General features: G+C 44.4%; 1 protein-coding gene across 1 annotated transcript in view; it reads left to right on the top strand.

Annotated features, from left to right (window-relative positions):
- The first annotated feature begins 970 nt into the window (after positions 1-970).
- LONRF1 (LON peptidase N-terminal domain and ring finger 1) overlaps positions 971-13,241 on the top strand; it is a 49,936-nt gene continuing 37,665 nt past the window's right edge. Inside the window, exon 1 of the mRNA XM_055567224.1 lies at positions 971-1,761. Coding sequence (XP_055423199.1) covers positions 1,041-1,761 — 721 coding nt within the window. The 5' untranslated portion in view covers positions 971-1,040. The remainder of the gene's footprint in view (positions 1,762-13,241) is intronic.

Genomic DNA, 13,241 nt, shown 5'->3' with positions numbered 1-13,241 from the left:
TAAATGAAATGTGGAGAGGAACCTGTGGGCTTCCTCCCTCGACATGGGGGACTGAGTTTTAAACTAGAAAAGCAGCAGTAATTTGGCACCAAGCAAAATTGTCTTACACTCTTCAGGGAGTCGTGTCAGGTAGGTAGTGTGTGTGTAGAATGTTAGTTGCTCAGTGTCTGACTCTTTGAGACCCCATGGGCTATAGCCGATTAGGCTCCTCTGTCCATGGAATTCTCCAGAGCTCCCCTGGAGAAGGGCATGGCAACCCAGGTCTCCCGCATTGCAGGCAGATTTCTTTACCATCTGAGCCACATTTCGTTCCTAAAGTTGACCTACTCTAGACTCAGGGAGTCACTGAGTCGTCCCACTGACTGTGCGCGTCCCTGAGACCTCGGCCTCTACGTGTCCATCTGTAAGTTGGGCATAAACAAGTAAAAATGCAGAGGAGCACCGGACCTGTGGTAAACTACACTGGGAAGATCCCAGGGGACAGGAACGGGGGGGCGGGTCCCAACTTAGGTGGGCGTTTATGTCAGGAGAGGGATGGTGATTTGGGCCTCAGTCCAGCGAGGCCGGCTTGCCCGGCGGAGAAGTGCCAACGAAGCAGGGGTTAGGGGAGAATCTATGACTGAGGGGGTGGGGGTGAGGGCTCCGGCGGAGCAATCAGGTGGGGGATGGAGCATCGGACTCCTCCGTGCTTTGTTCAGTTACAAGCCAGGCCCTTCTTTCCGGAGAAGCCAATTAGATCCCCGCCGGGGGATCATCTGACCTCGCGTCTCCCGCCAGGAGGGGCTTCGGCAGGGGCGGGGCCGGCGGTCGCCTCCTCCGGGACCCGGCCGCGGGCCGTGCGGGGGAGTCCCGGGAGCCGCCGCGCAGCCCGGCCCCGCCCCGCGCCCGCCGCGCCCCGCCCCCGGGGCTTCCCGGGCGCGCGCCGCCCCGCCGTGTCCGCGCGCCACGCCCCCCTGCTCGCGGGCCGCGTGCGGAGCCGCGCGCCCCGGAGGCTCCGGGACCGTGGCGGCGGGCGGCGGCAGAGCAGCCGTCCGCGGGCCATGTCTTCCCCGGCCGTAGCGAGGAGCTCCCCGGGAGGGAGCCAGGAGGTGGACTCGCGGCCGCAGAGGCAGGGCCGGTTCTGGGAAGTGGGCGGCGGCGGCGGCGGCGACCGGCTGGAGCGCGCGGCCGCGGAGTCGGAGCGCTGGGAGCTGCTGCTCCGCCGGGGCGAGCTGCTGGCGCTGGGCGGCCACCTGAAGGGCGCGCTGGAGGCGTACGCGGCGGCGCTGCGCCGCGGGGCCCCGGTCAGGCCCGAGTGCCTCGGCACCCTGGTAGACTGCCTGGTGTTCAACTACCGGCTCCGCCACGGCTTGGGCTGGAGCGCGAGCCCGGCGGGGGGCGCCCACCGCGGCGTTAGCGCCGGAGGGCTGCTTAGCTGCCTGGGCTGCCGGGGCTTCCTCAGCGAGCCGGTGACAGTGCCCTGTGGCCACAGCTACTGCCGCCGCTGCCTGCGGAGAGAGCTCCGTGCGCGCTGCCGCCTCTGCCGAGACCGGCTGCCACCCGCCGCGGCCGCCGATACCCCGGGGACCTCCCCGCGGCCGCCTCCGGCCACCGCCATCGCCGCCTCCGGCTTCAGGACCAGCGTCGTTCTCAACCACCTGGCCGAAAAGTGGTTCCCGGGCCAGCGGGAGCGAGCCCGGGCGGCCGGCCGGCTCGGGGAGCTGCTGCACCAGGGGCGCTACCGGGAGGCCCTGGCCGCCGCCTGCGAGGAGCTGCGAGCAGGTGAGCGCGCGGGCCCCGCGACCGCACCCTTCCTTCCCCGACGCGCGGGGTGGCCCCAAGCTCGTCTGCGCCCCAGGCCGGCTGCCGCCCAGGGCTTGCGTCTTGGGGTCCCGGGGTGTGTGTGTTTTGGGGGGTGTGTGTGTGGGAAGGGGCGGCGCCCCGAGGTGCTTCGGTCACAATGGGGATCGCCCTGGAGCCGACTGTGACGCGGCGCGGGGTTTCCTCCGCCTCGGCCTGGCGCTGTGGCGGGCGCGCCCCGAGTGGAGCGGCGCGGAGCGGGTGGCCGGGCGAGGCCGCGCGAGCGCGGGATGGGGAGGGAGTTGGGCGAGCCTGAGCGTCGGCTCGCTTCCTGCCGCGCTCTTTCCGGTAATTGGCCGCCCGGGCCGGGTCCGCCGCGGGGAGACTCCTTGCCGGGGCGGGGAAGAGGATCCCCAGCCGAGGCTGGGCGTGCAACGTATATACCTTGGTCTCCCGCAAAAGTCACCGGGGCAATTGGAAGCCGCGGGAGGCAGAATTGCATAAGCCGGTGTGGGTGGGGGTGGTGGAGGGCGTTGTGTAACGGGTGACGTCGGGTGGGCGTGGCGGGAGCTGGGCGCCCGCACCCCGCACCCGGAGGCCCGGTCGGAGCTGCCCAGGGTTGTCCCAGTCTTAAATGAGAACATCCGGAGACTTGCTGCCTGTTGATGGTTCCCACCTTGATGGTTCAAAGCGTGCCTATTTCAGAAACGCGTGTGCTTCCTTTCGAATGCACGTAGCTCACGGTGAAGATAATAGAGGTAGTCTCTGGTGGAGTTCGTGGGCACGCTCGTGTTTGCCTTTCCACACTCTTGATCAAGCTGTGGCGGCGAAGGGCTTCTGAAGATCTTTGGTCTGTTCTTTCGCCGTCAAGAAGCAGTTTCAGCCTGCTAACCTAGGCTAGCCACTTTTCTTAAAGGTGGTTTGGAGCTGTGGAAAGAGACTTTGGCGGAGTTAGTTAGCTGTGTAAAATGAAGCGTTGTTCTTTAAATCGGTGGTTTTCTACCATGGGTATTCCCTCCACCCCCACCCTTGGGACGTTATCAGAGGCAATGTCTAGAGACATTTTTGGTGGCCACCCCTTGTGCGAGTGGAGTGGTGCTGGTACAAATAGTGGGCAGAGGCCACGAAGGCTCTTCAGTATCCAGTAGTGCGCGGCACAGTTTCCCACACAGTGATCAAGGCCCGAAGTGTCAGTTTTGTCCCTGTTAACCCTTGTATGAAATAAGCATATTTCAAGATGGAATGGAATAATACTTGGAGAATTAATCACCAAGAAAGTAGGTATCCAGAAGATAAACTGATGTGAGGTTTGAGGTGCATTTATAAACACTAACTGAAAGCATCTTCTTGGAGGCTTTATTTTTTTTTTAAACCCTAAGCGCTCAGTCATTTTGAAGTAGTCACTATGTTAAGTCATTTAATACCTTGAGAATTCAAACCACAAACTTGGCATGCTTTCATATGCTTTCAGTATCTTTATATGGGGAGTAACAGTTACAGAAGTAGCATGATAGACCCAGAACAAAACAGAACTATTTGGAATACAGAATTCCTCAACAGCTCAGTCTCTCTGGATGAATCGAGTTTGGATGGTCAACGAAGGACAGACCATCCTGAAAATGAGGAAGCAGAAGCCGGGGCAGTGACATGACTGGTCCACAGTCACACAGCCAGCTGATGTGTGGAGGCAGCGCTGTGTCCTGCAGTTCTCCTAAATGTTGGATCAGGGTTCATCCTACCGTTAGGGCTCATCCAATGAAAATGTGTAGCATCAATTCCCAAGGAAGTTTTTTGCCACTAGTGTGAAATAAAGGAGAAACTTACTGACAGCCCTATTCATTATTAACTCCCACTGATTTAAATGGTTTGACTCTTAAATTAGGCATTTTGGAAAAATTCAGGTCCTAATCCACAGAAGAACAGGGAGTATTTACTAATTAAGATCTAGCTTAGCGTTCTATGACCAATAATCTTTTTAATTAAAGAAGATTTTGGGCCTGGGATTGAGGATATTATTTTTAACAGGAAAAGACTGAAATACCTACTCTTTCTCCTTTTTTTTTCAATTTGCATAGACTACATGTGGGAATTTTGTCCATTCAGCTGCTCATTCTACTTTTGCAGGACTAGAACCCAAGACTCCTTTGACCTTGTCCATTTTCTCCTCATTTTTAGGTCTTTGAAAAATCTTTAATTCCATACTCCAAAATGTGTCTGATTGGTACTAATGAGGATAACTTTTTTCATCTTTTGAATCTTTAGTACAAAGTAGGAAGAAAAAAATCTTAGAGCTAACAAATTATAGTTGATGGAGTGCAGATATTATGTGTTTAACAGTTTATGAGGGTAAATAAAAAGGTTTAGTAGAGTTATAAATCTACTTGTGCAGTTAAGGTTTAACTTTTTGAAAGCTAGTTAGCTAGAAAGGCATTTGAAATGTGTTTGTATAATCGGACAGCTGTACCCCAGATACCTTCATTATTGCTAACAGTGGAAAAAGTGGAAAAAGACTATAATTTCTTCGTATAATTCTTACAATGAAACAAGTAAATACTATTAACTAGAAAAAATAATCAGTCTACAGTTAGCCCACACACATCCAAATTTAAGCCCTTTCAACAAGAAAGGAAAGCTAGAAAACCTTTGCCAAAATCAGAACGTTCCCATTGAGATTACATAAGTTTCTGTTGAATTGAAATATATTTAGATAACATTTAATCCATTGATCTTTTGGTATTAACTTTCAGATGTTTCATAACTTTGTCTTTTTAGTATTCAAGAATATTATGTAAAGATCTTTTCTGCTTTGGTTCTTTATACTTAAAATGATCCCACTCAGCTATGCTCTTTGTTTTATTTTTAATGAATTTTTACACTGACTTGCCACCCTCCCCACAAAAAAGACCAACAGAACAGTATAATTTATAATTTGAAATGGTTAGAAAGTAAATAAAAGTCACAGGGAAGAGAACATTTTATTTAAAATACTTGGAGAAAAAAAGTTTTATTTTTAATATTAAAAAAAAAAATGTTTGGCTATGCTAGATCTTATTTGCAGCGTTCAGAATCTTCTGTGTTTGTTGAGGCGTGTGGGTTCATTTTTGTTTTGTTTTGTTTTTAGTTGTGGCATTTGGAGTCTGTAGATGCAGCATGTAGGGATCTAGTTCCTGACATGGGATCGAACCTGGGCCCCCTGCATTGGGAGTGCAGAGTCTTAGCCATTAGACCACCAGGAAGTCTCTGTGTTGATTATTAATTATGTATTCCTTGTCAGGTATTTCAAAATGTTTTATATCATTTCATTGTCACAAAGAATCCTATGGAGTACTGTTATCCTCAGAGGGAAGTTGAGGCACCTGGGGTGCCTAGTACAGCCGGGTAGTTAGAGCTGTGCATATTGGTGTCTAAGACCTGGGTTTGAATCCCAGTGCAGTCTCCACCTGCTCTCGGGCCTTGGGCCTGTGTCTAACCTCCCTGTTTTGCTTTCCTTATCTGAGAAGTGAGCAGAGTGTCTACCTCATAGATAGATAACAATCATAACAACAGCCTAGGGCTGTTGTGAGAATTAAGAGAGTCAAATCATGTGAAGTGCTCTGAATGGTGCCTGGCAGATAAATACCCAGCAAATATTAATTAAAATATTCTTAAAATGTAAAATTTGTGCCCCAGTTAGAAGATGATTTAGCCAAAATTGAAATCTAAATCTTATAATATCAAGTCCTATTCTTTTCTCTCTACCACATTAATATTACCAGTGCATGTGTGCAGGCTAAGTTGCTTCAATCGTGTCCAACTCTTTATGATCCCATGGCGGGTAACCTGCCAAGTTCCTCTGTCATGGAATTCTCCAGGCAAGAATACTGGAGTGGGTTGCCATTCCCATCTCCAGGGGATCTTCCCAACTCTTGGATCCAACTTGGATCTCCTGTTTTGCAGGCGGATTCTTTACCATCTGAGCCACCAGGGTATATTAACAGAGTGAGGGTTAAATCCTGATTCTGGCCTACATATGTTAATTAGTAGTAACATTTTAGCATACATCAATGTAGTAACATTTTAGCATACATCAATAAAATATAGATGCTGCAAGGCTTTCCTAATAAAAAGATTAGTCGAATTATGTGTATGTTAGGCGCTAAGTCATGTCCAACTCTTTGAGACCCCATCGACTGTAGCCCACCAGACTCCTCTGTCCGTGGGATTTTCCAGTCAAGGATACTGAAGTGGGTTGCCATTTCCTTCTCCAGGGGATTTTTCTGACCTAGGGATCGAACTCCGGTCTCCTGCATTGCAGGCAGATTCTTTACTATCTGAGCCACCAGGGAAAAAAGATTAGTCAAATTATAGGTAAATACTGAATACCTTTAAAGAAAATGTAAAAGGTATTTTAACATTTTATTAGTGAGGTTAACATGAAGAGATTTGAATTTATCACCTCAAAGAGTCAGACAAGACTGTGCGACACTTACGCTTCACTTCAAACTTATGTATCCCTTGGAGTGGGGCAGGGCAACCCACTCCAGTATTCTTGCCTGGAGAATCGCATGGACAGAGAAGCCTAGCAGACTGCATTCCATAGGGTCGCAAAGAGTTGTACACAACTGAAGTGACTTACCATGCAAAATTATGTATGCCCTAACTTACTCTGCCAAATGCTTGAAACAGTAAACATTGACATTTATATGGTGGTTTATACTTTGCAACACATTTTCACTTCCATTAACTGAGTCTTAACCAAAGATCACGCGAGATAGGAGAGCATGTATTAGAATTCATAGAATGTAGAAAAAGAGCTCCAAGAAAGTGACTTTTTAAAGGCAAGCAAGTAACCAAGTTACAACTGAAAGCAGAAACTGGGCATGTGGATATTGCTTCTAAGACGGATTGATTTTAAAATGAGCATATAAAACATAAATCTTAAGTGTTCTTGTTATTAACAAGTGTTTATTGAGTGCTTGCTGTATACTAGGCTTTGTTTTAGGTGTTGGAAATACAGAGGTAAATAAAATCAAGTGCCTGTCCTCAAGAGAGTTTGTATTTTTTTGTTTCTCTTAAGGTTGCAGCAAATTAGTATTTATTGAAAATAGTCAGAAAAGGGGCTTATTGCTTAACTGATTTCTAACACACTGAATGTGTATCCTGTATATATCTGTTTCATCTTTCCTTTAATTTAGAAGTCCACTTGTAGGATTTTTGCTGTGCCTCACGGTCACTATTATAACAGCATTTTCTCATTGTTACAGAAAATGAAAAAGGGCTTATATAAATAACTCTTGAAGTGGTCTGTTTAAAATAATTTCTATGTTTTTACCTTTTATTCATCAAGCAAATGATGAAAGATTTACCAAAGCTCAGTTATCATAGAATTTCTCATTATTTGTATATTAAACTTTGGTTTACTCAGAATTGTTTTTATATTTAGTGAAATATTTCTGGAGGCTTAGGTGTATTCAATTATAATGTTAAATGTATTTGTATAGTATTCTGACTCTAATGGCTTCCCTGATAGCTCAGTTGGTAAAGAATCTGCCTACAATGCAGGAGACCCAGGTTCGATTCCTGGGTTGGGAAGATCTGTTGGCGAAGGAATAGGCTACCCACTCCAGTATTCTTGGGCTTCCCTTGTGGTCCAGCTGGTAAAGAATCTGCCTGTAATGTGGGAGACCTGGGTTCAATCCCTGGGTCAGGGAAGATACCCTGGAAAAGGGAAAGGCTACCCACTCCAGTATTCTGGACTAGAGAATTTCATGGACTGTATAGTCCATGGGGTCACAAAAAGTCAGACATGACTGAGCGACTTTCACTACTGCCTCTTGCATTATAAAGATATTTTTTGAAATTGTGATTATGTTTTACTATAGAAGGTGAATGATTTAAGAGAAATCTAAAATGCTAAGCAGAAGTTTCTGTTCAATTTTTTTTTCTTTTTCTTGTATTAATAGAATAGGATCATTCTTTTTTCTTTTTTTCTTCCCCTCCTTTTGTCCAACCTGCATTACTAATCCCTAAAGATATTTCCTCTATCCATGGAATTCTCCAAGTAAGAATACTGGAATGGGTAGCCATTTACTTCTCCAGGAGATGTCCCTGACACAGGTATCAAACCCAGGTCTCAGGCATCGCACGCCGATTCTTTTATCCTCTGAGCCATCAGGGAAGCCCAAAGATATTTCTTACCTGGCTAAGGATTATTTGAGTAAAAGATGTAGAAAATACTCTTCTAATACCTTGTATAAAGAACTGATTTCATTTATTTATCAACTTGTTTTGAAATATTTTGTAGTTTAACAGTAATTGTTACTTATTGAGTGCTTATGTGCCAGGCCTTGTGTTAACTGTTAACATCAGATCAGATCAGATCAATCGCTCAGTCGTGTCCAACTCTTTGCGACCCCATGAATCACAGCACGCCAGGCCTCCCTGTATCCATCAACAACTCCCGGAGTTCACTCAGACCCATGTCCATCGAGTCAGTGATGCCATCCAGCCATCTCATCCTCTGTCATCCCCTACTCCTCCTGCCCCCAATCCCTCCCAGCATCAGAGTCTTTTTCCAATGAGTCAACTCTTCGCAAGAGGTGGCCAAAGTACTGAAGTTTCAGCTTTAGCATCATTCCTTCCAAAGAAATCCCAGGGCTGATCCCCTTCAGAATGGACTGGTTGGATCTCCTTGCAGTCCAAGGGACTCTCAAGAGTCTTCTCCAATACCACAGTTCAAAAGCATCAATTCTTCGGTGCTCAGCCTTCTTCACAGTCCAACTCTCACATCCATACATGACCACAGGAAAAACCATAGCCTTGACTAGACGAACCTTTGTTGGCAAAGTAATGTCTCTGCTTTTGAATATCCCATCTAGGTTGGTCATAACTTTCCTTCCAAGGAGTAAGCGTCTTTTAATTTCATGGCTGCAGTCACCATCTGCAGTGATTTTGGAGCCCAGAAAAATAAAGTCTGACACTGTTTCCACTGTTTCCCCATCTATTTCCCATGAAGTGGTGGGACTGGATGCCACGATCTTAGTTTTCTGAATGTTGAGCTTTAAGCCAAGTTTTTCACTCTCCACTTTCACTTTCATCAAGAGGCTTTTGAGTTCCTCTTCACTTTGTGCCATAAGGGTGGTGTCATCTGCATATCTGAGGTTACTGATATTTCTCCCGGCAATCTTGATTCCAGCTTGTGTTTCTTCCAGTCCAGTGTTTCTCATGATGTAATCTGCATATAAGTTAAATAAGCAGGGTGACAATATACAGCCTTGACGAACTCCTTTTCCTATTTGGAACCAGTCTGTTGTTCGATGTCCAGTTCTAACTGTTGCTTCCTGACCTGCATACAAATTTCTCAAGAGGCAGATCAGGTGGTCTGGTATTCCCATGTCTTTCAGAATTTTCCACAGTTTATTGTGACCCACACAGTCAAAGGCTTTGGCATAGTCAGTAAAGCAGAAATAGATGTTTTTCTGGAACTCTCATGCTTTTTCCATGATCCAGCGGATGTTGGTAATTTGATCTCTGGTTCCTCTGCCTTTTCTCAAACCAGCTTGAACATCAGTAAGTTACGGTTCACGTATTGCTGAAACCTGGCTTGGAGAATTTTGAGCATTACTTTACTAGCATGTGAGATGAGTGCAGTTGTGCGGTAGTTTGAGCATTCTTTGGCATTGCCTTTCTTTGGGATTGGAATGAAAACTGACCTTTTCCAGTCCTGTGGCCACTGCTGAGTTTTCCAAATTTGCTGGCATATTGAGTAAAGCACTTTCACAGCATCATCTTTCGGGATTTGAAATAGCTCAACTGGAATTCCATCACCTCCACTAGCTTTGTTCGTAGTGATGCTTTCTAAGGCCCACTTGACTTCACATTCCAGGATGTCTGGCTCTAGGTCAGTGACCACACCATCATGATTATCTGGGTCGTGAAGATCTTTTTTGTATGGTTCTTTGTGTATTCTTGCCATCTCTTCTTAATATCTTCTGCTTCTGTTAGGTCCATACCATTTCTGTCCTTTATCGAGCCCATCCTTGCATGAAATGTTCCTCTGGTATCTCTGATTTTCTTGAAGAGATCCCTAGTCTTTCCCATTCTGTTGTTTGCCTCTATTTCTTTGCATTGATTGCTGAGGAAGGCTTTCTTATCTCTTCTTGCTATTCTTTGGAACTCTGCATTCAGATGTTTATATCTTTCCTTTTCTCCTTTGCTTTTCGCTTCTCTTCTTTTCACAGCTATTTGTAAGGCCTCCCCAGACAGCCATTTTGCTTTTTTGCATTTCTTTTCCATGGGAATGCTCTTGATCCCTGTCTCTTGTACAGTGTCACAAACCTCATTCCATAGTTCCTCAGGCACTCTATCAGATCTAGGCCCTTAAATCTATTTCTCACTTCCACTGTATAATCATAAGGGATTTGATTTAGGTCATACCTGAATGGTGTAGTGGTTTTCCCTACTTTCTTCAATTTAAGTCTGAATTTGGCAATAAGGAGTTCATGGTCTGAGCTACAGTCAGCTCCTGGTCTTGTTTTTGCCAACTGTATAGAGCTTCTCCATCTTTGGCTGCAAAGAATATATCAATCTGATTTTGGTGTTGACCATCTGGTGATGTCCATGTCTAGAGTCTTCTCTTGTGTTGTTGGAAGAGGGTGTTTGTTATGACCAGTGCATTTTCTTGGCAAAACTCTATCAGTCTTTGCCCTGCTTCATTCCGTATTCCAAGGCCAAATTTGCCTGTTACTCCAGGTGTTTCTTGACTTCCTACTTTTACATTCCAGTCCCCTATAATGAAAAGGACATCTTTTTGGGGTGTTAGTTCTAAAAGGTCTTGTAGGTCTTCATAGAACCGTTCAACTTCAGCTTCTTCAGCATTACTGGTGGGGGTATAGACTTGGATTACTGTGATATTGAATGGTTTGCCTTGGAAACAAACAGAGATCCTTCTGTCGTTTTTGAGATTGCATCCAAGTACTGCATTTTGGACTCTTTTGTTGACCATGGTGGCCACTCCATTTCTTCTGAGGGATTCCTGCCTGCAGTAGTAGATATAATGCTCATCTGAGTTAAATTCACCCATTCCAGTCCATTTCAGTTCGCTGATTCCTAGAATGTCGACATTCACTCTTGCCATCTCTTGTTTGACCACTTCCAATTTGCCTTGATTCATGGACCTGACATTCCAGGTTCCTATGCAATATTGCTCTTTACAGCATCGGACCTTGCTTCTATCACCAGTCACATCCACAGCTGGGTATCCCTTAAAAAAAAAAAAATTATTTGTCTGTGCTGGGTCTTAGTTGCCACACACAGCATCTTTGATCTTTAGTTGTGGCAGACTGGATCTAGTTCCCTGCCCAGGAATTGAACCCATGTCTCCTTCATTGGGAGAGCAGAGTCTTAGCCACTGAACTACCAGGGATGTCCCCTCACAACAGTCTTAAGATGTAGGTATCTCAAGCATTTTATAGGTGAGGAGACAGAGGTTCAAAGAGTTAAATAAATGGTCAAAAGTGAATCAGAACCCAGATCTTCTCAATCCAGTGGTTATAATCTTAATTAGTATGCCAAACTACTATTCCTGGACTTTATTAACTGCTAATAACTTCTCAGTCAGCAGCTCTTGGTTTAACTGTGATAACCAAGTTCTGTAGAAAAAATTTGGTATTTCAGTTAGCCAATGGAATTCTTAAACTAGCTGAACCTATAAATATAAAAAGAAAAGACACTCAAGAGGAATGATAAAAAGGAAATGAACAGGGAATTTTTATACTTACACATAAATAATTCAAATAGCCAATAAATAATTTTAAGGTAAAACTCACTGAGAAAAGGCACACTAAAATAATGATGCTGTTTTTCATTTGTATTTTTAAATTATTTTAAATGAAACAAAGATGAATATTTTTTAATGATAAAAAGTTCACAAAGAAGATAGACATTGTAAACCATTAGACACCTAATAACAAAGAAACGGATACATCAGAAGAAATATAAGGGAAAAGAAAAAATATATAATCATAATGAGACATACTAACTTTTCTCTAAGAATATTTTATGAAGTGCAGAAAAAATAAGAATCAGAGCATCTTGAATGATATTGTTAATAACTTGAATGTATAGATTTATGTTTAATTAATGTATATTAATCTTATATCCTACACAGATATATTTAAAATTTTGTATCTCATATGTTGTTATTAGATGTCCATAGGAGATTTAGAAAAACTGGCAAAAAGATAAACATTACTAAATTTCAAAAAGTAGAATTCTTGGTGTGTGATTCAGTTATATATATACCCATATTATTTTTAAAATTTTCCATTACAAGATATTGACTATAGTTCCCTGTGCTATGCAGTAAACCTTTGTTGCTTGTTGCATATATTTTTTAAAATTAGAAATCTAGCATTCTATTCATAATTTGAACAAATGGAATCAAAATGTCAAAAAATTTTTAATTAGGCAAAAATTCATTTCCTAAAATATACATATTATTTATATATACGTATACTAAAGCTTTTCTACTGTGCTTGAGAAAGACCATCAAAAAAAAAAAAAAAGGGGGAGAGATGGAGAAATTGGAAAATATAAAGTAAATGAAATGGGAGCAATGATCCGGGAGTTGGTGATGGACAGGGAGGCCTGGTGTGCTGCAATTCATGGGGTGGCAAAGAGTCGGACATGACTGAGCAACTGAACTGAACATGAAATAGAAAAACTGAAACAAACTTAAATAAAAGTGAAAGCTCCTCATATAGTCCAGTTGTTTTTAAACCTGACTGCCCATTAGAAGGCAATGGCAACCCACTCTTGCTTGGAAAATCCCATGAACGGAGGAGCCTGCTAGGCTGCAGTCCATGGGGTCGCTAAGAGTCGGACATGACTGAGCGCCTTCCCTTTCACTTTTCACTTTTCATGCATTGGAGAAGGAAATGGCAACCCACTCCAGTGTTCTTGCCTGGAGAATCCCAGGGACTGGGGATCCTGGTGGGCTGCTGTCTCTGCGGTCACACAGAGTCGCACATGACTGAAGGGACTTAGCAGCAGCAGCAGCTCATTAGAAACATAACTGGAGCTCTGGCAAAAAAGAAAAAGCAATATCTGGGCATTTTTTTCCCCAAAAATATCCCATGATAATTATGATGTGCATCTGGATTTTAAAAAGTGATTATAGGTTTTCCTATTAATGGTAGTTTTGATGATACAGAATTCTATTTTTCTGTTGACCAATCATGATACGGTGGTATTAAGTGGGTAATAGTTACATAATCATAGTAGTAAAAGATGTTTATCAGTTCTCACAATCAATAGCCAGACAAAAAATAAAAGATAATTGCAATTGAAAGCCATAATGGAAACACGATTAACCTAACTATGAAATGAATACATACAATTTGGGGGATCAGGCAGAGTGATGTGGTAAGTGGGAGTGCACGTGTTTTCCGTGTGTTTTCATCTGCTCAGCCAGTCTATCTCTT

Source organism: Bubalus kerabau, chromosome 2, assembly GCF_029407905.1.
Source record: "Bubalus kerabau isolate K-KA32 ecotype Philippines breed swamp buffalo chromosome 2, PCC_UOA_SB_1v2, whole genome shotgun sequence".
Classification (NCBI taxonomy): Eukaryota; Metazoa; Chordata; class Mammalia; order Artiodactyla; family Bovidae; genus Bubalus; species Bubalus kerabau.
The sequence above is the reverse complement of the archived record's forward strand: the minus strand, read 5'-3'. Positions and strand labels throughout refer to the sequence as shown.